The sequence below is a fragment of the Podarcis tiliguerta genome, assembly GCF_965153285.1.
Source record: "Podarcis tiliguerta genome assembly, chromosome: 8".
NCBI lineage: Eukaryota > Metazoa > Chordata > Lepidosauria > Squamata > Lacertidae > Podarcis > Podarcis tiliguerta.
Window position 1 is genome coordinate 38936956 of NC_139541.1, and position 25705 is coordinate 38962660.

Here is a 25705-nt window from a genome sequence, read left to right on the forward strand (position 1 = left end):
CTTATCCAAGTTATTTCTCTTACCTGGGAGACATCTTGCTAGCAAGAGGGGGCTTTTCAACTTTTTCATGGTATGGCTACAACTATCCCCTTCCATATACCTTGGTGAACAAGCACAGACTAACTTAGTTAATCAGTTTATTATACAATGTGGGATTTTGGAGGGAAGAATATACACAACAAACAATTCTGTACAGTGGGGCAAGTTGTCTCAGGTAAATCAGCTGGAAGAAGAGGCAGAAGCTTCAACAAACTTGCACCATCATGGACGTCACCATGTTGTCAAAGGCCCTTGGAAAAGCAGGGACATGTAGTGTTAAAAGAAGCAGAGCAAAGGTTCATCAAAGACAGACCAGCTAACTAAGATAATGGAGCAATAAAAAGGCAGCTTTTCACCTATATGGCTGCGTTTGCCAGCAGTTCATCTATCACTGTTGCCTTTAAAACAGTTTCCTCAATGTTGCAAGCAGATTTGAAAGCACAGATATCCAAGAGAGCATTTAACGAAGCAGGTTGCTTCACCTGTCTCATTCCATCCTACAGGCATACTCATATTTTCTTACATACGCGTGGAAACTCATCATCCCTGACCACTGGACATGTTGGCAAGGAATGATGGGAGTTGTAGTCCCAACAACACCTGGGGATTCAAGGTTGAGAAAGGCTGTTCTAAAAAATAGTAAACAACCAACCAGGCAAAATGCCTCAGGTGGAAGTTCCATAATTTGGGTACAATCCACAAGAAGCCCACTCTTTAGTAGCTACCTGCTGTACCTCCAGAAAGTGGGGAACACCCAGTGAGGGAGCTCCTAAGATCTTAATTGACAGGAAGGTTTATGGCATGATTCCATGATTTTGGAAGGGGAAACGAGGTGAATACTATTGCAGAGCAGATGTGGGAGAGGCTCAGGATAATATTGCTAAATGCCACTAGAATAGTTCAGCGGATTCTGGAAAGACAAAGCTTCCAACAAAGGTTAAGACCAACAAAGCTAGTTAAGTTCCAAAGAGACAGGTACTCTCACCAGCCTGCTCACCTGGATTGGATCTGGTCCCCGGGATTATAAAAGGGGTTGCACATGACATCTGTGAAGGAATTATGCAGCTTCCTGAACATCTGAAAAGGGAAGAACCACTTCAGTGACCAGAATGTAGGGACCAATTAGTCTTGAGTAAGCAGAAGGAAGTTCTACTTTGACTGGCTCCCTGCAGCTGCCCTGTACTTACACTGCGGATTTCGTTGTCCCTGAGTGCAGTGTTGGAAGAATCCACCACCATCACAAACTTCACCTTGGAATTGGTCACGTAGCCATATCTGCTTCAGCAGTCAAGGTCTATTTTTAAGAATATACAAAGCCATCTCACACTTAGTCAGGCCATTGGTCCATCATCTCTCAGTACTGTCTATACCAAGGGTGGTTAATCTGAGGCCCTCCTGAAAATCCCAGCTCACATCAGCACTGGTAAGAATAACCAGTGGTTGAGGGCTATGGGAGTTATAGTTAAGCAACATTTGCGGTGGGACGACGACAATTTAGCTACCACTGGTCTACACTGACTGGCAGCAACTTTCCAGGGTTCCAAACAAGAATCTCTCAGCCTTTTCTGGAGAGGCCAAATAAGTCTGTGCTCCATCACTGAGCCCTTAACAAATAAACACAAAACAACTGGATTATGCTAAACACTCCCTAAGCAAGGAGCAGCTTGCCCACATGTAACTGGGTTCAGACTGAATACATAGCAGCTCTCTGCACTGTCACTCATTCTGCAAGCCCAACCCACACCCTATTTTAACCAATCGACTTTAGATTTCAGTTCCAGGGGCTCCTGAGGTATCACATTCCAGATTTGTCCTTCAACTGAATGAACAAGTTGCTCAGTAGCAGCTGTTGACTGCACAGTCTTAAGGCCACAGAGCAGTTGCATGCAGCCTTAACTGCTGTGACTTCTAAACTACATAGGAAGCTGCCTATGCTGAGTCAGCCATTGGTACATCAAGCTCAGTAATGCCTGCACTGACTGGCAGCTCTCTAGTTTCCCCAGCCCTACCTGGAAATGCCAGGGATTCGACCTGGAACCTTCTACATACAAAGTTTGTGCCTTACTACTGAGCTATGACTTTTCTCTATATATCAAAGCACACAAAACTAGTTTAAAACTAAACAGCAACAGATCCAACTAAATTCCAGTGCTACAGCCCAGCTGTGATCAGAACTTTACCCTCCTTTCAGTTCACTTGGAATAATGAAGCAAGACTGCAAGAAGGGAACCTGAGAAACAATCACATAACAGCAGAGCTGGAAGGGATCTTGAATGGCCAACTCCTCATTCAACCCAAAAGGCATCTAAGATACACTTTGTAGTCTTCAGTTGGGTAGAGCAACCCCAGGTAGAGCTCTCTCTGGTCCACAAGAGCTTTTCCCATAGCAGAGATTTTCTCATCCACAACATCAAGAGATGTGTGGACTGTGTAGTGGAACTTCAGTTCATTTTCTGTTGGAATGCTCTTGATGTACAGAGGGTAGTTCTAGAATGAAAAAACAAACAAACCACCAAGTTACTGAACTATGAAGTGATCCAACTGATCTATACAGTTCTAACTCCCTCTCCCACAACAGGATTCTGAGTAGTACCTTTTCATACCAATTTTAACACAGAATCCAAATCAGACACCTATCTCAATCAAGCCAGGTGCAAGCCCCCAACAACTGGTTCACAGCTGGAAGAACTCAAATCCCCAAGCAAAGGTCACATTTTTAAGTACATGTTTATTAAAATATGTTCTGCCTTTCTTTGACTCAAGGCCGTTTACAGGCAAGACACAATAAAACAATATTCATATCTGAATTTTTATGCAACCCACATTAATATTTCCAGTTAGGGTTTCAGAAAAAGCAAGGCAAAGCAGCTTTAAACCCCCAGACTCCAACATCCCGATGGAAGGATTGTGGATATTTTCACCCCCTCCCATTGCAAGAATCTCCTGGTGTTTTCAGAAAGGAGGGAGCGGAAACTGCTCTTCACTTCTTCTGCTCCTGCCTGACTCTGTGGGGAGTCTGAGTGTTATCTATGTAGAGATTAGATGGCTGAGTGAGAACTGTAACACTCATGCAAGCCAGTAGCTCTTTAGTTTTTAGTTTGCAGTAGCTATTAGAAAATAAAGAAGAGTTATGCTTCACAGCTTTATTCCGTGTTGTTCATACTCTGCTGAGTTTGGTGCTCACAATGGACAGTTGTGGGTCCAGTGAACTTAGACCTGCTTTCCAGGAGTGGAAGGTCTCTGGAAGTGCTCTAGCTCGCCTAGCCTAGTCAGGGCAGAACCAGTCTTTGAGCCCAGTTGTCAGCATCAGCTCAAAGACGTACTGACAAGGATGTGCCCAAAAAGTTTGACAGTTTTCCACATACAGTTCATATATGAATTAGGTGCTTTGCTTCCTCCCCTGTTCCCCCTCCCTGATTATTACTTGGGAAAGGAGAAGAAAACCTGACGAAAACCAACTCCTTATCACGTTTGTCACTGCAACCCATTCACTTGTCCTTCAACCTTTCATGCACAACCTGCACCACTGCCCGGAGAGAGAGAGAGCAAATTTAACAGAGGCTGCTGCAGCCGTTGCTCCTTTCTTGCTTATTGAATGCAACCAAACGGGAAGTGACAAGAAGGGAGGAGCTGGGGGCTCCAGGGATCAGCAGTAGTCCCCGCCCCACAGTTGGGGTGTCAGCCTCAGAAGGTGCCAAAGATAGCAGCCCTGCTTTAAGAACCTAGCATAAGAGTCTGACAGGCTCAATCTGGTCCATCTAACAGTGTTTCTCAACCTTGGGTCCCCAGATGTTGTTGGAGTACAACTCCCATCATCCCTGAGCTCAGGCCTTGCTAGCTAGGGATGATGGGAGTTGTAGTTCAACATCTGGAAACCCAAGGTTGAGAAAGGCTGATTCTAGTCCAACATCCGGTTATCAAAGTGGCAAACCAGATGCCCCAATGGGAAGCCCCACAAGCAAGGCGTAATGCAAGAGCAACTCGCCCATCCTGCTGTTTCCAGCAACTGGTACTCAAAGACAACCTGCCTCTGACAGTGAAGAAAGAGCATAGCCATTAATAGCTTTCCCTGCTCCATGAATTTGTCCGACCCTTTTTCAAAGCCATCCAAGTTTGTGGCCATTACTACATCTTGTGGCAGAGAGTTCCATAGATTAATTAGCTACGTACCCTTTGCGGGGGGTAGAATAGCAGAAGAGAGGATTTACCCTCATTCCCTGGTTAACGGCTTCCCAGGAATGTCTGAAGGCAATATTGTGTTCCCCCACCCTTCCCATTCCTCTCTCCCTCCCCCACCCACCGCCCCGTCCCTCAATTGCCCCTGCCCGGTCTCCCACCTCCTTGGCGATCACAGCAATACAAGCCGCCATCTTGGGTACTGGTGGGTTCGCTTCGTCCCTCCCTCTTTCACGTAACAGCATCTTTGCCCTTACAGTATTTACATCCACGTCATCGGAGAACCAATGAGCCCAGCGGACCACGGCTCCGCCTCCGCGGCTCTGCGCACGTGACTCTCCTCAGGCACGAGTGAATGAGCCGGCCCAGACTCTTGTTCCTACATAGAGACTGCAGGCGAGGGTTGCCAGGCAGTCTCCTCCCACTTCCAGCTTTTTTTGAACAGCATATCCGCTGCCGCCATATGCGGGGCCAGGAGCAATTATTTCGCCTATATTTACAAAACTCCCATATTGTGGATGGGTTACTACATATAATTAAAACTATACCATATGCCAGAAGTGTGGCGTGGGCTCTTTCCTTCTTTCTAAAGTGCTCCCTCTTGAGTCCCGCCCATGTCTTTAACTCAGCGCGTTCAATGGAGAACCGGTAGTGACTTTCTAGTTACCCTGAGTGTTCCCACGTGCCCCTTGGGCCGTTCCCTCTTCCCCAACTTTTTTTCGGACTCGCGGTGGGCTTGGAGTGGTTGCCATGGAGACGAGACTGCTTCTGCTGCTGGGCCTGTGCGGCCTGGGCAGGGCCGCCAACACCACTCTACCACGACCCCCTAACTTGGTCTTGCTGTTGATGGACGATGTGAGCCTGGGAAGGGGAGGTGGCAAGGGAAGGAGGGATGGTTCCTGCAAGTGGGGAGGGGGCATCCTCCTCTCGTCAGGGAAAGGGGTCAGGAGGAGAAAGGGAGCCTGGGAAGGGGCCACCTCTCTGGGGAGCGCTGGGTGGGTCTGCTTCCTGGAGGATGTGGGGTGCTGAGAGTAGCATTGCTTCCATTGTGGAGCCCATTTGGTAGGTGTGAAGCATTTGAGAGGGTGTATATGTGGGGGTGTCTGTCATTTACACATACACTGGTACAGGTTTTGTGTGTGTGTACTGTATTAAACAACATGCATATATATGTGTGTGTGTAATGTATGAATTTACATTAGACAGTGTGGTGCAGTGGTTAGAGAGTCAAGACCAGGAGCGGGGAGACCAAGCTTCAAATCCCCCCTCAGCCATAAAACTTTCCGGGTGACGTTTGGCCTGTAAGCCTAAGCTACCTCTGCCTGTAAGCCTAAACTACCTCACTGCGTTGTTGTGAGGATAAAATGGGGAGATGAGGGAGAACCACTTATGCCCCCTTGAGCTCCTTGGAGGAGAGGAGGGATAGAAATCAATTAAATAAATAAGTGTGATATGTATTAGAAAATGGCTCCAGTACATTAACAGAAGCCTAGTTCTAGGATTATACCATCCATATACATGAATATACATGAATGGTAACACACATATATACAGGCACCACCACATCAATGAATGTTGGTCAAAAGACAATTCCCTGCCCCAAGGAGCTTCCATTCTGAATTTTGATAGAGAGGAAGAGTTACCATGAAGCTCTGATATCCCAGTGTCTGAAGAGCTGACCTTTGGCACTGAGGCATTCAAGGTAATATCAGTTGCTTTCAAAACACTGGTGATTTATCTTTGGGGGTCAATTTGCACATTATTACATTTTTTAAAATTATGTTTATATTTTCCTTCAAGAAGCTCAAAGTGGCATACATACTTCTCTCACTCATTTTATCTTCACAACAACTCTGTGTGAGGTACGTTAGGCTGAAAGTTACAATGAGGGCTCTTCCAGACTTCCCTTTCTGCTGCGTTTTTAGGCACGGGCCCATGCTTTAAAGCACTGTGTCTGAACACCTTTTTTTTTTTTTGTCCTGGCACTTCCTCATGAAAACACATTCTTTGCCACTGAATTGGAGCAAACGGCAATCTCTGGAAAGCCCAAATTGTCATTTGTTCAGTGTTGAAGACCAGGTTTTCCTGGGGAAGGCAAAAATAATAATACAGTAATTGGTTACTTGTTGACCTAGCTCTTCAAACCTCTTTTTGAGTTACAGTTTCTCCACCCCTTCCACAAGATGGAAGAGAGAGGAATGGTTTCTCTTTAAGGCAGTGATGGGGAACCTCCGACCCATGGGCCAAATTTGGCCTGGGAGGCTCTTTACCCTACACCATGTCCACTTGCCCCACACCTGGCATCATATGTCAATAGTCAAGACATGACTGGATTTACTGCAGAACCGATTTCTCAATGGGGAACTCCATTACATAGCTGATTCCTACAGAAAGCAACTTCAAAGGCATCAGCTATCAACTGATAGGCAGTGACTACAAGCCTGCTGATCAGTAGCACTTTAACACACCACACACATCTCTTTGCAAGCCCTTTGTGGCAACAGTTATCACCTTATGTCACTGTGACAGAATTTGTCCCATGAGGAGTTGGAGAGATGAAGACCTGGTCTGCAGCCTAGATCAGGTTCCCCAAACCTCCTTTAAGGACTGGTTTTGGGGTGTTGGAGGGGTGTCCCAAAGCATACATGTGGCACGAAATAGGCAGGAAGGCTATGAAAAATGTCCCTTTGGGTGGATGCTCATTTGATGCAAATGGCTTATCAGCTGGAGTATTGCACTTTGAAGCAGAATCCCTGCCTTGGTATGTAAGCTGGGCTGTAATTCTTTTATAAGATGACATGAGACTGTCCTGATGAAAGATAGGAGGGAAACACCATAAATGTATGAATAGGCTTCTGGGCCAGCTTGGAGTTTGCAAAGTTTTACAGAGATTGTGTTGGTGGTGGAGGAATGGTGTGTTACAAATAAGTTGTGTGAAGTACATTTCTAAATAAATGAGGTTTATTTCTAAATAATAAATTGTATGAAATACATGATGTTGGGCCCTGGGAAAAGGCCTTTTCAATGGAACCCTCTCCTTCCTGGCCTAATTTCTCAGTGGTTTTAGGTGGCTAGTTAGGACACATTTTTTTCAGGGTTTCAGCAGTGATTTTTTTGTTATGTGTTTTTAAAGGATTGGGTTTTTTAACTGCTTGTTGTAAACTGCCCTGTGGCTTATGCAAAGGACAGTATAAACCATTTAGAAATAGAGAGCTAGCAGCTGGAACCATTGTTCTTTGAGCTGGAAATTTTGCACAAGGGTGCCTATTCTGCAGCTTCTATCAAGTGTTTAGATATTCCTCTTCCTTTTGTCTCAAGTGGAGCAATCCTTTCGCTTTTCACCTTTATTGCTGGCAAGAAGTAATAAATAACTACTCGTGTGCTATTAATCTGACCGTCACCATTTTGGATTTCCTTTGCCATCAATGCACTATGTGGCCTTAGTCAAGACTAACATATGTATTAAGCTGCTGCAATCCTTATTGCGCCACTGCATTTCTTTCAGCACAGACCAATATAGTTGTCCATATGAGATTCAGTAAGCTACTCTTTCACATCTGACATGTGCGAATAAAAGACCCAAGCATTACAGAGCTGTTGTCATATAAGACTGCGCACTTTGAGCACTTGAAAAAACTATCCCTCACACAAGGGTCACAAAATTGCTTAGTCCTACTGAAGTGAGGAGGATTGTGCACAGTGGACACTGCTTGTCTCAGTAAAAGGCTTAGCAATATGAACTTGCTACAAGAGTTCAGGTCTGGGGCCTCGGTCTGTTTTTGAGCACCTCGTGATTGTGATTCATAAGCCATTTTAGGGAAATTATTCCACTGCTCTGCTGACCGTAGTGTTAGAAAAATGCTTTCTAATGTGTTTCTTGCATTTCTTTTTAGTTTCAGGCTATTACTCTTTGCACTCTGTTTTTAGCTGCTTGAAATTGTTGGTGTAATTTTTTTTCCCCTTAAAAAGGGGGCTCCTGTTGATTTGAGTATTTTCCTATGCTACAAAAAGGTTCTCATCCCCTCACCCTCCTTTCCTTATTATATTCAGTAAATATGTGTCAAGAAAAAGTTGCAGTTGAAGCAGGAATGAGTGTTTTAGCTGCAGGTGCCAGCAAGGACAAGCTAGGTATGGTGCCATTTTCCAAAAGGTTGGAAGTTCTCTTGATTTTGCCCCATCCCAGGGGGGATTCATGCAACTACCACAAAACAACTTGCTTCATCAAGCCATACATAATTTGTGTCAAGAATGAATTCACTCACATAGTTGGGGTCGTGAATTTGAAAGGAGGATTAGGGGAAAATCATGGAGAATTGGTCTAACAATGGCTATTGGTCTTTACAGTTAGAAATGGAACTTCTGTGTTCAGAAGCAGCATATTTGTGATTGCTTGTCACTGAAAGCATACAGCAGTGAATGGCTTATTTGCATCTTGCTCAACTTTTGAGCTTCTCTGGGGCATCGGACTGACCATTGATAGAGACAGAATACTGGACTCTGTGAACCTTTGATCTGCCCCAGCCTGACATTTCATACAGAAGGGTTTCTGAAAATGTGATGCAGTTCTTCCCACAGAGGTGTTGGCAGAGATGGTGTGATCTGCTTCTTGGCTTCACCCATAGTGTGTTTTGTCAGATGGATGCTGCCAGCACACCTCCTATTGTACAAAACTGGAAATGGTGAATAACCTGTTCCTTGTGTTTCTGAAGGTCACTTGACACTGTTCTCTCCCCTTCGCTGCCCTGCAATAATCCATGTTGCTTCCATGAAGCCGAAAAAGCTGCTCGCCATTAAACAGGCAGCTGAGCAGTGGAAATCATTGTGCAATATGCTTGGGTATTACAGTGGTGGATGCTACAGTAAAGTTTTTAAATAGCTGAATGATAAAAATGTACACTAGTCCTTTCAACTGATTGTTGTTTATTTGTCTTGTGTCCTGGTATGTCTTCAGATGGGCTGGGGTGACCTAGGTGTGTTTGGGCAACCTTCCAAAGAAACCCCAAATTTAGACCAGATGGCTGCAGAAGGAATGCTTTTCCCAAGCTTCTACGCTGCCAACCCTCTTTGTTCTCCATGTGAGTAAACTCCAAAGCTCTAGAGAAGCAGTGCTGTCTAGGGGGTGGAGAGTTGGGCTTGGTACAAATCGTACCTCTGTCATGAAATCACATTAGGCAAATTGCTGTCTTCAACTTCTAAAGATTAAGATTGCAAATCAAATGTGCTTTGATAAATAATAGTAGCAGTACTAGAACCTAATACTCTAGGAACACATTTTCTTAAAGAAAAATAATAGCAGAAATTGTTATGTTGGAAGACCTTCTAATACTGGTAACTGTTTCCTCGAAATGCCTCCAAGCTCTCCCCCAGCCACACGGACTGAGATTGTGGTAACTGGGTGTGATGAAATAGTAAAATTGAAGCAGGAAGGATGTTGTCTAAGAAAAGAAAGTTGCCCAACTGATATAGACAGTTACTTCTGTGTGCCCCCACCCCTTGCTTTTCTCTCCTCAGCAAGAGCAGCACTCTTAACTGGTCGTCTCCCCATCAGGAATGGCTTCTACACCACAAATGCCCATGCCAGAAATGGTATGTCCTTCTTTTCCAGCAAATGAGCCTTTACTTTTGCAAGCCAAATGTTGGGGTCTTGCTTCAAGTTCCCCCACTAAAGACACATTTATTCATTCATTCATTCATTCCTTAACAAAATGTATATATACTACTTACTGGAACAAAAGACCTCCAGGCAGTTTATAATAGGCTGCAATCCTAAGCAAATTTACTCAGAAATTAATCTTTTTTGAGATCATGGAAGTAATTGCCAGGCTTAGAATCAGGGTTGTATTGCAAACAAATAGGCCTGGTGTTGCTAGTCCAGCTAACAGGGTTTATAGGATCTTGAATGAACCTGCACATGTTATTGACTGTCATGACTGCCTCTTCTCTGCATGCAAACTGAGGAGAGAAAAAGGTTCCGCTCTTCACTTGAGGACAAACTGCAGTTTCCTGTTATAGACAAACTACAGGAACTGTGGTTCATTCTAATTAGTTAAAACAAATCAATCAATCATGGTTTAATAGTCGGCTTTGTTAACTAACCAGGGTCAGAGTAAACCATAGTTCCCTGAATTTGTACACAACAGAGAAGTGCAATTTGTTTTAAAGGGAAAGCAGAAGCATTCTCTCTTCTCCGCACGCATGCAAAGAGGGCAAGTGTGAAAGCCTGAGGCTTATGAAAGCTTGCTTGCGATCATCTTAACTATGATACAGATAATAGCCTGAAGCAGACCTAAGACTTCTTGCATAAAGAGAATGTCTCCAAATGTTCCTGCTACAGTACAAATTCTAGTGCTCAGGTTGTTAAATCTGTTTTTGCTTTTGCTGCTAAAGAAGTTGTTTTATTGGATAGGTTAATTAAAATTCAGCAAAAGGCGGGTGGAGTGAAGAGAAGAGTTGCATGTTATTATGGAAGGTTAGCAATATGTTTGAAATACACTCTTACAGAAATATGTTCTTCCTACTAAGCCAGGCAAGGGCGTCTGGAGGGCACTACCAAGCTGTCCACAATGAGTGCTTTGCTCCAGCGCTCCTGTTGGGAGGTGCCAGCTTGAGCTGATTTGCGGCCGATCTAGTTGGTGTTAGGGCTGTTTGTTCCAAAATGGCAGATGCTGTAGGAGACCATATGTTTTAGAGCATGCATTTACAGCTCCGGATTGGTGCTGCATATTGGCAAGTGTGGGTGTTCATCTCTTAGCTGACAGTGGAGGGATGCTTGTATATTGGAAGTCCATAAGAAGTATGGAAGAATGCATGCATTTAAAATTAGCTAACGGTCTGAGGCCTGATCTGCATGTCCTTTGTTTGAGGCATGAAAGGGGGCTTGTCACCTAATTCTGAGCAATCCACCATGTAGCTTGTTACTGTCTGCATTGATGACTGGTGGCTGTTCAGGTCTCCGGAAGAAGTTTACCGCAGGCCTACTTTTCCCTGTTCTCATTTTTAAAGAGCAACATCAGAGGTTGTGTCTTTAGAGCATGTGTTCTGCCACTGATGTACTGAGGCAGGGAATCCCCAGGGTCTTTAGAAAGAATTTATTTTAGTCCTCCTAACTACCAGCAATGTGGGTGGCTGACCCTCTTAGCCATTCAGCCGTGGTACCTCCCTGATATGCAGGCTGCAGTTTTTCTCATTTGGGAACAATAGAATGAACAGAAAACAGAGATATGCTTTAAAGCAGGGTGGACACCTGTGAGCTCCTAGCCTGATTTCGTTCAGATGGGGGGAAGTTGGAGAGAAAGAGGGGGGAAAGTGGGAGGGGGAGACCCAAAATGGGAGGAAGAGAGAAAAATCTGTCTGCAAGTGATCAGTTTAGACTTCTGGCAAACGTGTTCTGTCCAATGCTCTGCCAGTGTCAGTGCGACCAAGTTTATTAAGTCTGTATCCTTCAGCTCCTGTGGGGGGTTGGCCTGTTAGTTGCCCATTCTTTTAGTTCAGTGCCCAGGGTACAAATCTGAGAGCTGCTATCTAGAAAACCACAAGTGGACTCTCCTGCTCAGGTGATATGTGCACAAACAGACCACATTCACATTATCTAAAGTGCTTTGCCTCTCATTGAACACAGAAACCATTTAGGAAAGGAAGCAGCTCTCCTCCACTTGCTTGTGAGGGAGCCAGAGGGCAAATTTGCATCTCAGTGCATGGTGCAAGCAGGTTTGCCATACAGTGGTGCCTCGGGTTACATACGCTTCAGGTTACAGACTCTGCTAACCCAGAAATAGTACCTTGGGTTAAGAATTTTGCTTCAGGATGAGAACAGAAATTGTGCTCCGGTGGTGCGGCAGCAGCAGGAGGCCCCATTATCTAAAGTGGTGCTTCAGGTTAAGAACAGTTTCAGGTTAAGAACAGACCTCCGGAATGAATTAAGTACTTAACCCGAGGTACCACTGTATTGGCTTGTTCCCTGCCCCTCTGCATTCTTCGTGTTTCTAAAAACAATTGACTGGCTCTCTGCTTTAAGAAATACCTTGGGAATCAATGGAACAGAGGCATAGCTGGGGGGGGGCAGGGGGCACTGGGCACCACAGTGCGGGAGATGGCACTTACCTTGGGGCCTACAGCACGCCTGAGCCACGCGTCTCTCCTGGGAGTGACACAGTGGCGCAGGTGCTTGCAGGTTTTGCACTGCCCAAAACAGCAGTGTGGGACTTGCTTCTGTCTTTTGACTCCCCATCAGCTGCCCTACAGTGGGCAGCTTGCCCTGCCCCCATGGGCCACTCACCTTGCCCCGGGCACCTGAGTGGCTAGCTACACCACTGCAATGGAACCTGCTGTTGAGAGAATAAAGTTTTAGACATGAAACTGAATGGACACAGATAGTTACGTGAAATGTCCTCTAATATTTGGTGCAATTTGGGCCAGATATTTAGAATGAAGATGGCACATGTTTTAATCTATTTTTAGTTTATTGTTGATTTAATTTTTTGAATGTTCTAAATCATTGTTAATTATTTTTATTGCTAATCTTATTGCATTATCTTTTTTGTAAATGGCTTTGAGGTGTTTTTTTTTTTACAATCAAGTGGCGTATAAATTTTATGAAATAACTAAATAATAGATCAGTCTTCCCCAACCTGGTGCCTTACTTGCAGTTTTAGACTGCAATTCCCATCATCCTCATCTATTGGCCATGCTGGCAGAGACAGATGGAAGTTGTAGTCTACTACATCTGGAGGTTACTGTATCAGCTACACCTCACTTAAATCCTGCTAATCCCTAATCCACCTGTCTTTCTGACCTGTCTTGTCCTATCCCCCAGTCCCACTTGGCATGCTTTCCCTAATGAGGCCTCCCGCCACCGGTGCCCTTCCACCATTAGGCTTCTGTTCTTAGACCAAGGTAAAGTTCGCAAACTGTGACAACAACTTCCAGTTTTGTGGCTTTCTTAAACCGAATAGTTTGTAAACAGGGCTGTTCTTAAACCGAGGTACCACTGTACAGTTAATAAATAATGTTACCACCTGCAAACCTTCTCATTTGGCTGAAGTGTTTTTGTCTTAATGCAGCCTACACCCCTCAGGTCATAACAGGGGGCATCCCAGATTCTGAGCTCCTCCTTCCAGAATTGCTGAAGAAAACAGGCTATGTCAATAAGATCGTTGGCAAATGGTAAAGCTCCTTTTTCAATATGTCCCTTTTTTTGTATGGCTTGCTTTATATGTGAGAGAATCAGAGTTCAAATAAGTTGTTTTAGTTTGTGATTTCTGTCTTCAGAAATCTTGGCAGGGAATCGTCCCTCCACCACCTGCTGTGACTAATTTTAGAGCCAAGGACTATCGTATAATAGAGGCAACATGCTGCACTTATTTTCATAATAAATTACAAACCTGCATTGCCAGAGCATGCCATAAGCAGTCATCAAATCTTTTATCTTTGGCCCTTGCAAAATGTGTTGATCTCTGAGGTATGGCACTTTCTGCCTAAATTGTAAGCTATTCCTTTTTGATCCTGCTTGAATAGCAGAGTTATTGAGTGGCTTCAGAGATGCATTCCCTTCCCCAAGGAGAGAAGGACTGATGCTAGCACTCTTCCGAGGAGTCATAGCATAATCTAGGCGGGCAGAGGGTAAACCGGGAACTACTGAACAAATATTGACCCACAATCTGCTTGTGCTGTATCCCAGGAGCACTTTTAAAAGAGCTAAGAGTTGGATCATTGAAATTGATGACAAACCTCTGTGGTGCTGGCGCAGGTGTTAACAAAGGTAACGGCAAGGCCACTGAAAATGGTTCTTTTATATAAATCATGGTTGTTAAGAAAAGGCTCACAGCAGCTGAGGAGGAAAGTGTGATTTCTGAGCCACTTTAGAAGAAAAAAGGAGAGAGACAGAGATGACTGTTCTCTTCCTATTGCTCCCCTGACGATTGACTTCCCAGATTGGTGTATGAATTTACTGCTGATGAAGAGATCAGTGGCTCAGGCAGGGTTTTGTAACTTTTTCCTTAAGGGGATTCTTCTGTTTGAAATGTTCATGTGTTTAAGGACCATAGTTTGGTCTTACCTTCTAACCTAAAAGACACACCTCCTCCTTTCTGCTCTGTGGCCTTAGCACCTGCAGCTACACTGCCACCTCCCTGATCTATTAATGGGGCGACTCAGGATTGGGGAGTTCTTAGATCAAAGTGCATTGCAAAATTGCATGTGCAAGTCTTTGTGGCAAAGGATGCCACTGCTGGGGCTGGGCAGTGAGCCAGGAACTGGGAGCTGTGGGTTGAAGCCAGTAGTCAGGACCAAAGAGTAAGCCCAGGACTAAAGGAGAAACCGGGAGGCAGAATTGAGAAACAAGCCAGAAATCGGGACTGAAGAATGGTCAAAAGGATGCAAAATTACACTGCAGTTCAGAAAGACCTTAACTGGAACAGGCAAGCATGTTGTGGGGTTTTCTGCCCTGAAGGATTCAAAATACCAGCCTGGGCAGATAGAGTCAGTGTGTAATTTAGTGGCTCACCATATGAGGCAACCATACACAGATTCTGACTTTGAAGTGTGTTGGCCTTGGTTGCCGCTGTAACAAATTTAAAGCAAGGATAGCCAGTCCCGGCCAGCAGGGCCCAGTGGTCATAGACAATAGTAGTTGTGGTCTACCAATATCTAGAGGGCACCACATTGGATTCCCCCAATTTCAAGTAGCACATTCTGCAACAGAATTAATAGCCAAATCTTTCTGGAGATAAAGTGTGTCATGCAAAAAATGTCAGGCCAGGATAATACAGCTAATAAATGCAGCATCTACATAAGCATTTTTTTCCATTGGTTTGGGGAGCAGATTCAAGGGTTATTGTTAATAGAGAGTCCAGGGGGACCTGGGTTCAAACACCCTGCTTGGCGGTACAGTATATGTGACTCTTGGTTGGCAGCTCAACTTACGTTACACCTCACTGAAGATAAAAGGGCAGCGGGGTGACATTGTTCCTTGGAGGAAGGGCAGATTAAAAACAGGGGCAAAATAACACAGGCCAAGAAAGGATGCATATATTTCAGGGGATTTGCCAACAAGCTAGCGAACATTCACTGATGATCAAGCTGTTTGCCACTAGAAGCACCGTCCTAGGAAAGAAAGCAAATGAGCCCACACCCGTGAATTATTTATTGCTGCAAATCCAAACAGCAGACTGCCGAAGAAGAAAAATACAGCTCAGTGGGCTGCAGGCAATGGGATGCAGCTGAGTGCTAATAAATGTAAATTCATACACCTGGGGAAAGGAAATAAACAGCACAGATACAGATTGGTTCCAGGGAGTTATCTGGAAAGCAGCAAGTCTCAAACAACCTCAGAGCCATAGCAGAAAGCTAATTAAGTCTGAGCTTGCAGCATAGTTCCTCTTGTGAGGGTAGGAAGCACCGGATTGGTTAGACCTGGCGCCTGTTGTGTCAGCCTGTTTCTAGGGCTGAATGTCATTGCCAATCGGTAAAGGGGTGCAGCGCAGAAGAGGGAATGCAGTGCATTCTTCACTCTGCAGGCTGTCCTTTTGTGGTGCTTCCCCCCACAAAAAAACAGCACAATGTGGGCCATGCTGGTCAAGTAGAGGACGAGTGCCCGCCCCACCCCTACCCCACTTGTCACATGTTTGGTGCAATCTTCCATGCTTAGCCAGCTGGTCAAAACTCTGCCCCCAAAAGAATCTGAATTCTGTGACTTAATCATTTAAATAGGTCTATACTTTCCTTCAACGTGATTCCAAAAATAAACTCAACTTGTTAAAATACAGTAACTCAGAAAACAATGTGATATGACCAACCACAGTAAAACAATGAAGCATATTGCCACATACCTGGTCGTAAAAACCGGAAGATGCCTGAGTGAAAAAGCAAGTCGTTAGCAGGTGTCAAAAGCGCATCAGAGTCTGCCCCTTATTTCAGGGAGGAAATAATTCCATGAGCTCGGTTACCCAACAGAGAAGGCTTGTCACACCATGGCCCTAGACAAGATGAGGCACAACTAAGACTTCCTCATCTGAGAATCTCAGCATGGGAGATAACATACTTCAAGTGTCCAGGCCTATGTCAATAAAAACCCTTTAATATTGCTTGGTGATAAATTGGCAGCCAGTTCAATTCTTTCAACAATGGCATCCCATGGTCACAGCAGGCAGCTCTGCTCAGCAGTCTAGCTGCCAAATTCTGCAGTACCTGCAGCTTCTGAACCAGCTTTAAGGGCAGCCCCACATAGAACAGATTACAGTAACCCAGTCTTGAGGTTACCAACGTTATGGGTTGCTGTGACCAGGCTATCTTTGTCCAGGAATGGCAAGGAATGATCATTCCTTGTACACCAGCCAAAGCTGGTAAAAGGTGCTCCTAGCCACTAGTTAATTGTGCATCCTCAGGCTAAGCCTGAACTCAGACTGGATTGGATCCAGATAATCATTTTTCTCTAAGAGCACCCAAAACTGAAAAGCCAGCGCCCGCCTTAAGCTTTAATTATACAAATTAAGCATGTTGGCTTCGATTTTCTCATTTGCCATCATCATTCCTCTTTTCCTTATGGAGCAGGATAAGGAACTATGTGGGCTAGCATCAATCCTGCTCTGTCTCTGGAAATGGCACAGGGTTACATCAGTCTTTGCCAACCTGGAGCCCTTCAGATTTTCTGGACAACAGCCGCCATAAGCTGCAGCTAGCACAGCAAAGCTGGCTTGGACTAATGGTACTTGTAGCCAAGAAAATCTGAAGGGTATCAGGTGAAGGGTATATTACGTTTTTCACATATTTTTGAGCCATGGAAACTACTATTGATAAGTGTTGCGCAGGGTTCAGCAGAGGAAATGGTCTAGCAAGGGACTTTGGGAGGTTACATGTGATGGACCAGGAAGCCCCCAAAGGCAAATTATCTGAATTAGTTAGCTGTGGGCCTTTCATTGTCTTTTTCTTAACCATGGGTTATTACATTTGTCAGCTTCTTCGTTACAGTGCATTTTTTGTGCAGTGCTGATAGGGTGATTGATCTTCTCTTACGCATCCCTGACTGGTTTTTTCTTTTCTTTTTGTTAATCTTTTCTAGGCACCTTGGCCACAGACCTGAGTTCCATCCCTTGAAGCATGGATTTGATGAGTGGTTTGGATCCCCTAATTGCCATTTTGGACCTTACGATAACAAGGCAGCGCCTAACATCCCTATTTACAGGGACTGGGAAATGATTGGCAGGTAGCCGCTTTTCTGTGTCACCTGTGCCTTGTTGCCTTTTGCTTTTCTTTTGCTTTTTCTGGCTCCTTTTAAGCTCCACTACAGAAGAAGGCCTAGGGCTCCATTCTGCTGCCCTTCATTCCTTCCAGCAGAGCATAACGTGCTGGCGTTTGCCTTTCCCCCCCCCTGTAAGAGGCCAGGGGGCTCTAGGCTTCTGGATCAAGGACCTCTGCAGGGCTGCATTTTCCAGAAATTCCACCACACGTCAACACTTACTGAGACACACCAGGCACCCGAGGTGAAGTGATGGAAACACCACCTGATACGTACACAGAGCGGGCTTGCAGTACCCCCTGAGGAGCTGCCATATGCAGTGAATTATGTATGAGAACTCCATTAACAATGACAAGGTTGCAGAGTTAATCACTCGGAAGTTAGGAAACACCAGCCCCCCAACTGGCTTACTCTTCTGCTGTAGCTTTGGCTGAAATCCACCAGCCAATGTTACTCCTGAGAAAATCACTCTGAAGGCCCCTTCTAAGTTACGCTTTCCTCTACAGAAATATAGTATGTCTCCATTTAAAGGTAAGCGATATTAAGAAGTGCCTCTGGCTGCTTTCTGTGTGGCATTAAATGTGTTTTTGTCTGCGGTGCTGCCCAGTCTAGTGTGCTTATGAGTGGGTGGAAAAGGTCCTGTTTATGCATTATCTACTCTGACATTAATGCAGTTTTCCCCAGCCTTGTACCCTCTAGATACTTTGAACAACAGCTTCCACATGTTGTTGGGTTCCTAACTCCTACCACCCCTGACCATTGGCTGTGCTGGCTATGATGGAAGCTGTACTCCTATATATCTGGAGGGCCCAGTGTTGGGGAAAGCTGGATTAAACTATATAAGATAAACAGCCGAAAAAGCAATCCTCAGCGAAACAGAGCAGAGCTATTTGAGATTGTATTCATGGTTTGCGTACATGGAGTAACGTTTCCTATTACATAGTGACTCGCTGCCATCTTCCCAGGGGACTGATGGGGAGCAAAGCACTTATTCCCCCACTGCCATATCCTGTAAAACATCTGGAACATTTTTTCTGTTTTTTGTTTAAAACTTTCTAGGTATTACGAAGATGTAAAAATTGACCATAAGACGGGGGAAGCCAACCTAACTCAAATGTACTTACAGGTACTCTGTATTCTGATAAAACGTTCTTTAAAACCCACAGGCACTTTCTGCTTGCTTGCTTATACATATGTAGCATGGGTGGCCATATTTAAGGTTGATTCTCTTGTCATTTCCAGGAAGCCCTTGATTTCATTAGCACACAGCATGCCAGCCAACAGCCGTTCTTTCTGTATTGGGCAATCGATGCTACTCACGCGCCTGTGTATGCCTCCAGGGAGTTCTTGGGCACTAGCCAACGAGGACTGTAAGTTGCTTTTTGAGCTGAAGTATCATTTCCTCCTCCCTCCCTTTTTTTGGCACTAGAAGAAAAGCACTAGAAGAAAACCAAGAACAGTGGTGGTTGACAATAGAGAGCACAACTTACAAGTTTAAAAGTACATTTGTTATGAGCATTAAAGAGCAGCAGGTGCTTTGAGAGTATTTATCCTCGTTTGAAGACTCTCTTGCAATCTGAAATAAAAGTCTTGCATCCAAAGCAAATAGGGTTGACAACTATTGATTGAGATCAAAGATTCTGGTACCTGGGTACAGTCTGGAGGCAAGACCAAAGCTGATCTGAGGGCTATCTAGCCAGGGAGCCAATCATAAAAGCTGTCATATCAAAGGTGTACAGCCCAAAAAAACCTGGAGGGAAGTGTTAGACTCTCAGTTTCTGACAACTGACCCCGAAGCAAAACCAAAAATAAACGTTTAAAATGGCCACATTTTTTTTGTTTTGTTTTTTTAAACAGTAGATTGGTAACTTTGCTTTCTGAATACCGTATTTATTCAAATCTAATGCTCACCTTTTTTGGCCAAATTACATTGCGAAAATTAAGGTGCACATTAGATTCTATGGCACATTTACATTTGCCAGCAAATAGGGTTTTTTTGTTTTGTTTCAAGGTTCTGAAAATTGATGGTTCATTAGACTCGAGTAAATACGGTGTTTTTAGTGGATGGTGTCTTCCCTCCTCTCTCCAATTTTGTTTATAGAGGTTAATTTGAGCCAGGAATCACCAGGGCTTAGTCAAGGACACGTGTCCAGCATCAGAGATTAAGAAATTTGGAAGACTCCCCCCCTATCCTTTGCACTAAGATTTCCTTTGCAACTTTCAAGTACTCTGTGTGTGTGCTTGTCCACACACACGCTTCCTCTGTGGTTCCTCTTCTCCTCACCATCCATTCCAGTTTTGCTTTGAGGACATTCTGTGCTGAGTGAAGATGACCAGCTGAAATGGAGTGGGGCTTTCAAAAGGCCCCCAAATCAGAAAGAAGGGAGCCAGCTTTGTGGTGATCAGCAGCTTCCCTTGTGAGATTGGGTGGATCTTGCTGTTGGATTTTTAGCTTCTCTGGGAGCACATCTGAAAGTTCTCTTGGTGATACTGAGTGACCACTTGAATATAACTAAGAGCTGTATATAAAAACAATACCTAATAATTAATGTGTTAATTATGAACAAATAAAACTTTTAAAAACAGTTAAGAGCTTTGCTCTAACAACCAACATACCCCTCCCCAAACATAACTAAGATTTGTAAATTCCTGGTGGGTAGCCGTCTTGTTAAAGCAAAAACAAAGAGGTTTATGGTATCTTAAAATCGACCTGAATGACTCATGCATCTTGACAGCATGGACTCTGACCTATTCAAGCTTTTGCTAGAATAATAGTGCATATTACCTGGAATTCAATCCCACTTCATTCAACAGAGCTTACTACAAAGTCAGGGTGGAAAAAAATCCAATCCTGTTCACACTTACCTGAGAGTAAGCCCGCTTGAACACAGTAAGACTCACTTCTGAGTAAACATGCATGTGCTTTTACATATTTAAGGTCCCAAAAAGACTCCATATTTGAAGAACTGGAAATAAACATTTGTTGCCCAAACAAATATGCAGAATAACTCATTTCCTTTTCCAATTATTTAAGACATTTTTATACTGCCCTTCATTAAGAAACGTTCCAGGGTGGCTTACAAACAATATAATCCAATATAATGTGCTAACTTTTATACTGACTACATAAAGTCAACACATTAAAACCACTGAATACTTAATATCTACAGTACCTAAAAGAAATACTAAAAGCTTGGTATTAAGATCTTTAAGAAGAAGGGCCCCGCTGGAATAGACCAAAAGCCCATCTAGTCCAGCATCTTGTTCTCACAGTGTCCAGCCAGGTGCCCAAATGGGAATCCTGTAAGCAGGGATCTCATAAGCTGTTGTAAACAATTAGCAAATAGATGAGTAATAGCTGCCTAAAACCAATAAAGAGTGACATCTTCCTTATCAGTACCAGTATCCTTAGCCTTTAGCAGTCTGTTATAAAATTTATTTTGTAAATGAAACACTTTTTCTGAACCCTTGCTATTTTTGGAACTGGTCGATTTAAAAAGGGGAGTTGTTTTATAATGTGTTTATTATTTTGTTGTAAGCAGCTTTAAGAGCAGTGTGTTGGAAACTATTTACAGATAAATAAATATTACCGTTGCATATTACAGAATCTACAAGTCCTAAACACAAACACACACACCCACTTGACAGGCTTGTAATTTGCTCTCCCTGCCTCTCAGGTATGGTGATGCAGTGCGAGAAATTGACGACAGCATTGGGAAAATACTGAGTCGCCTTCAAAAGCTGGGCATAAGCAACAACACCTTCGTATTTTTCACATCTGACAACGGTGCTGCCCTTGTTTCCGGTCCTGATCAAGGTTGGTCTTCCTGGTACAGAGCTTGTCAAGTTAGGAATAGAGAATTTGAGACTTCCGCATTTCACCTAGTTCGTTCCTAAGATCTAAGTGGTCCATTCCTAAGATCTAACAGGTAAAATGTGGCCTGCTGACATCTGAACCAACTTATTAAGCCCCAGATCTGTAAATTCTCCTTAGCATGTCTCAATAAATGCAGAGGATCTTACAAGCATGTCTGCTGAACTCTGAAAAGCTGTTAAGATGACAATTCCCTTGCATTTACAGGTTTGCTCCATTTCACAACTTTTTGGTTTTCAGTTCCCTTGGGCACAGTCACTGTGAATTAATCACTTGCCCCCTGTAATTTGTTCACACATCCCATCCCCGCAGTCTCAGAGGCAACTCTGAGGTTGATTTCAGGAGCATACAGATCAGAAGGAATTGCCACGAGTTCTAATCCCAGTCAGGTTATTGGCTCTTTTTATGACCTCCTGCAACTCCTGGCTTTCAGCTGAGCAGCAATGGCCTCTGCTAACTGGCTGCTGATTTTGAACATTATGTCTGTTTGCAGTTGTGTTCTTTAGTATAGAGAGAAAGGAAAATTTGTCTGCTACTAATCACCTTGTTTCTCCTTTATTCAAATTACAATTAATGGTGATGCAAAGAGACTGAAGTAAACAATATATACTTTGGAAATTACTCTTGACATTGGTTAACCAACCCACTGTATGGAAACTGGGGTCTCATTCTGTCTCTTTATAGCCTTCAGCAAATCACTGTTTCTCAGCCTCCTTCCCTACTCATAAAAATGTTAATAATAATAATAACAATAATAATTAAGAGCCTAATCTTCTGGAACACTTAAGGGGATGAATGCGTTAAGGTTTGTATGGTAGTTTGTAGGCTAAAAAACCATCTTTAACTGAGACTTAAAGCTTGTTTTCTAAAAGCTACACAAATGCAATGTCAAGAAATAATCGAACATCAAGTATATGTTGTCATTATGATATTTCAGTGGTGTCACACCAGTGTCACAGCTCAGTATGCTACTGCAAATGTCCAGGATGGAAGGGTTAATATGCTATGTAGACTATGATGTTGATTGACATTGTTCAAAGGACTTGAACAAAATTTGTTGGTGGTGTCCTTGGGGAATAGGTTTGTTTTACCCTTTAGTTTTGCTTATTTCACCTTTGAGTCATACCTCTCCAGAGCTCTTTTAGAATTACTGTTTTCTCTTTCTCTAGCTGGTAGCAATGGCCCTTTCCTATGTGGCAAGCAAACTACCTTTGAAGGTGGCATGAGAGAGCCAGCAATTGCCTGGTGGCCAGGACATGTACCTGCTGGGCAGGTGAGAGTCTGCAGTTATTTAATGACTTTGTTACAGTCTGTTCTGAAGGTGTCTCTTTCTTTTTAATGAATTCTAGTGGGCTTTTAGTCAGAGAGACCTGTTCTCATCTTGCAGAAGAGCCTTCCAGGCACGGCAGTAAGATCTGGTGTTGCAGCACTATGGAGTGAGCAACTTGCTCCAACAAGGCTAAAGGTAGACGGGGGCCTTTTGAGCTCTTGCCTCCAGTCTTGCTCTCCCTTGTTGCACCCCCTTTGTGAGAACTGCAATCCTCTGGCCTGTAGATGGGCATTCTCCTGCAGTGTGTGGCCTCCTGCTTTGTGTGCTTCTTGCACCCTTTTGAATCCATGGAGGGTCGCTGCCAGGCAGTGCAGACAACACTGAGCCAGATGAACCAATGGTCTGAGTCAATATAAGGTAGTTTTGTATATTCCTAGGCAGCTAGAATAATCATCAGGGTAACTCAGTTGATCTTCCACCACCCTTATAGTTAGAATGACCTTTCTCCAATCCTGCCTAGACATTTTTAGTGGCAGTTCAGACTGTTTCAGTATGTTTTCCCCCTTGTATCTCTAGAAGGTTAGAACAAACAACTTCAGTTCTTCCTAACAGATTGTAGGAAGGCAAAGCAAAATGTTGGAACACCAATCATGATAATCTGCTGTTGGAGCAAAGTTACCTAATTTTATATTTAGCCTTCTATAAAGCAAATAACAATACATTAGTAATATTTAACATTAGTCAGGAGTTCAAAGCACTTCACATGCATTACTTCAGATGCATAATCCTTATAGTAACCCTACATAGGAAGTCTCTTTTATTATCCCCCATATTGGAGGGGTAAGGGGTGGGGAGACTGGGAGGACTAAAGCTGTACGGCAGTGGCTTACCTATGGCACTATGAACTGCCTTTGTAAAGTACAGTTGCTGGTACCCACCCAGGCCATTGCCATGAGAGCTATGCACCTAAACATCCCTAATTGTCTTCCAGATTGCTGGCTTGCTTCCATAGGGCCAACACTGTTACCTGTAACAAGTGCATGCACAATATTCAGGGCACATGTTTAAAGTGGAGTATGTGTGCTCACTCCTCCTCCCTAGCTTGACTTAGCTTTAATTTAATAGAATCCTTCTGTATCTGCACAGTGATGGGTTTATAACTGATATACTAAATTAGCAGATTTCATGTTAGGGAAGCAGCCCTCACATGTTGTCCTAAAGCATCCAAGAAGTAGGCAAAAGTGGGTTGGGATTTTTTAGGTGACTGTTGCACTGAGGGAGGTCTGTGTACTAGGATGTGGCTGTTTCTCTGCTTAAATGTGAAGTGATTCTGAGCTCTACGGTAACCAGCAGGTAGCTCTCCTCAGGGGGCAACAATGGTGTGTGCAAGAAACCATCTTGGTGCTCATTAATGATCAAACAATCAAAGCCTGCAGGAAACAGGTTTCTAAGTAAATAATGGGCGTTTTCTTTCTTTTGTGGATATCTTCATTCCAAAGAGAGAGAGAGCTATTCAGAAACTGCACTTTTATGAATCCTTTGTGCTCTTGGATGAAGAAAACTTTTAGTTTCTAATCTACATCTCCTTTCAAGGCTTTTTGATTAAATTAAGAAGAAGGCACTGTATGAATGACACATTGGCCCAGCTTGCACAAAACTCTAAACCACACACCATGGCTTAGTGGGTATGAGCAATTGTGCATGTTCCCAGAGTGAAGATCTTGGCTGCTGCATTCCTCCCTTGGTCCTGTTGCTGCTGTGCTGCCTGGGACTACATTATGGTTTAGCTTAGCTTGTCCCCCTGACAAACCACAAGTGGTAAACCAATAGCAAACATTGGCCACACCTTGTGGTTCGGAGTGAGACAAACGATGAGGTTCAGCCATAACATGCTCTTCCCTGTGATCATCATGTTTGCTTGTTTGCATTAAGTCATGGTTTGGCTCAATGTTAACATGTGCACCATGTCATTGACTGACTGGGAAGGATGCTTCCAGATATCTTAAACCCAGTGAATGAAGTGGAAAGATGATTTCAGGTTTGCAACTGTTAATGGGTATTGCACACAATAATATGTCGTCCTCTTTAAAATGTTGAACATAGCACTTTTGATCTCTTTTCAGAGGTGTTTGTGTAGGTGAACTCTTTGCAAGCAAAGGTCAGTGGTCTCTGAATGTTGCACACAACATACTTCTGATCCTCAGCCAGCAGGCCCCGTCTGAGCCCCTCTACCATCCCTTGGTGCCTCCTACCCACCATCCTATAAGGACTCTCCTGGGCAGTTGGCTTCCTTTTTGGGGATTGCACACCTTTAGAGATAAAGCCTCTGTTCCATGTGCCAGCATGAGAATGTGGTGGCAGCTCTTATTTTATAGAGAAATACAGCACAATAGATGTTAATGGCTTTTTCCTCCTTACTTTCAAGACCTCTTATGCTCTGAAGCCCCATAGTCTCCCTGCTGCAGGTGAGAAGTAAAGAGCTGCTTTTTGTTTCTACCTATCTGCTCTGGCATCATGTTCTGCTGATCTGCATGGTGCTTTTTCTGCTTTTCTAGTTCTTTCTTCATTCTTTCTCTTTTCAAGGTTTGTTGCCTGACCTCTTCTATCTGTTCCCCCTCCAAAAAAAGGATTTCAGTGGGACATACTTACACATTTTCGTTGCGTATCTGCATTGCTTAATTGACTGTTTACTTTACTGTGTTGCCTAATTGAAGCTGAAGTAGCTCACAGCCTATCTTTATAATCAATGCCAGAAATATCTCTAGGACATCCGTAGGTAACACCTCATGCATCATGAAGTGGACTGCAGCCCATGAAAGCTTAATGCCAGAAAATAATTGTTAGATGTTTCAGGTGTTACAAGACCCTTTGTTGTTTTTGCTGCAGGAGACTAAGGCAGCTACTCCTCTGGAAATCTAGGAATCAATACAAGCATGAGTGGAAGTTGTTTACGTGGCTGGAGTTTCCTCTTTTTGAAGAGAGGGCAAAAGCTCCTTCCCAGAGGAATGTATTGCAACAGAAAAAATCCTCAGTTAACCCTGTATTCCGCCATTGTTGTATTACAGAAGCTGATCTGTTTTTGTTTCTTTTGGCTGTCTTTAATTTGATACCGAGC

General features: G+C 43.7%; 2 protein-coding genes across 6 annotated transcripts in view; one reads left to right on the top strand and one right to left on the bottom strand.

The window, feature by feature from the left end:
• Positions 1-120: 120 nt before the first annotated feature.
• TRAPPC2L (trafficking protein particle complex subunit 2L) lies at positions 121-4518 on the bottom strand. Of its 2 annotated transcripts, none has more exons than XM_083456534.1 (5): positions 4377-4518; positions 2354-2526; positions 1227-1314; positions 1037-1116; positions 121-290 (listed from the first exon to the last, which is right to left on the bottom strand). In XM_083456534.1, the coding sequence occupies exons 1-5, from the start codon at positions 4458-4460 to the stop codon at positions 245-247; spliced, it is 471 nt and encodes a 156-aa protein (XP_083312660.1). In that variant the 5' UTR covers positions 4461-4518; the 3' UTR covers positions 121-244. The 2 variants fall into 2 exon arrangements, with proteins under 2 accessions (XP_083312660.1, XP_083312661.1); XM_083456535.1 differs by having other exon boundaries at positions 4404-4425.
• Positions 4519-4652: 134 nt separating this feature from the next.
• Positions 4653-25705, top strand: part of GALNS (galactosamine (N-acetyl)-6-sulfatase) — a 51507-nt gene continuing 30454 nt past the window's right edge. Inside the window, exons 1-9 of one of the 4 annotated variants that reach the window (XM_083456496.1) lie at positions 4653-5070; positions 9167-9290; positions 9727-9801; positions 13275-13377; positions 17270-17413; positions 18506-18572; positions 18689-18816; positions 21124-21263; positions 22490-22593. In XM_083456496.1, the coding sequence (XP_083312622.1) occupies positions 4966-5070; positions 9167-9290; positions 9727-9801; positions 13275-13377; positions 17270-17413; positions 18506-18572; positions 18689-18816; positions 21124-21263; positions 22490-22593 (990 nt within the window). In that variant the 5' untranslated portion in view covers positions 4653-4965. Of the gene's footprint in view, positions 5071-9166; positions 9291-9726; positions 9802-10662; positions 10685-13274; positions 13378-17269; positions 17414-18505; positions 18573-18688; positions 18817-21123; positions 21264-22489; positions 22594-25705 lie in introns of those variants that run through there. The other 3 variants (XM_083456499.1, XM_083456497.1, XM_083456498.1) reach the window with 3 other exon arrangements.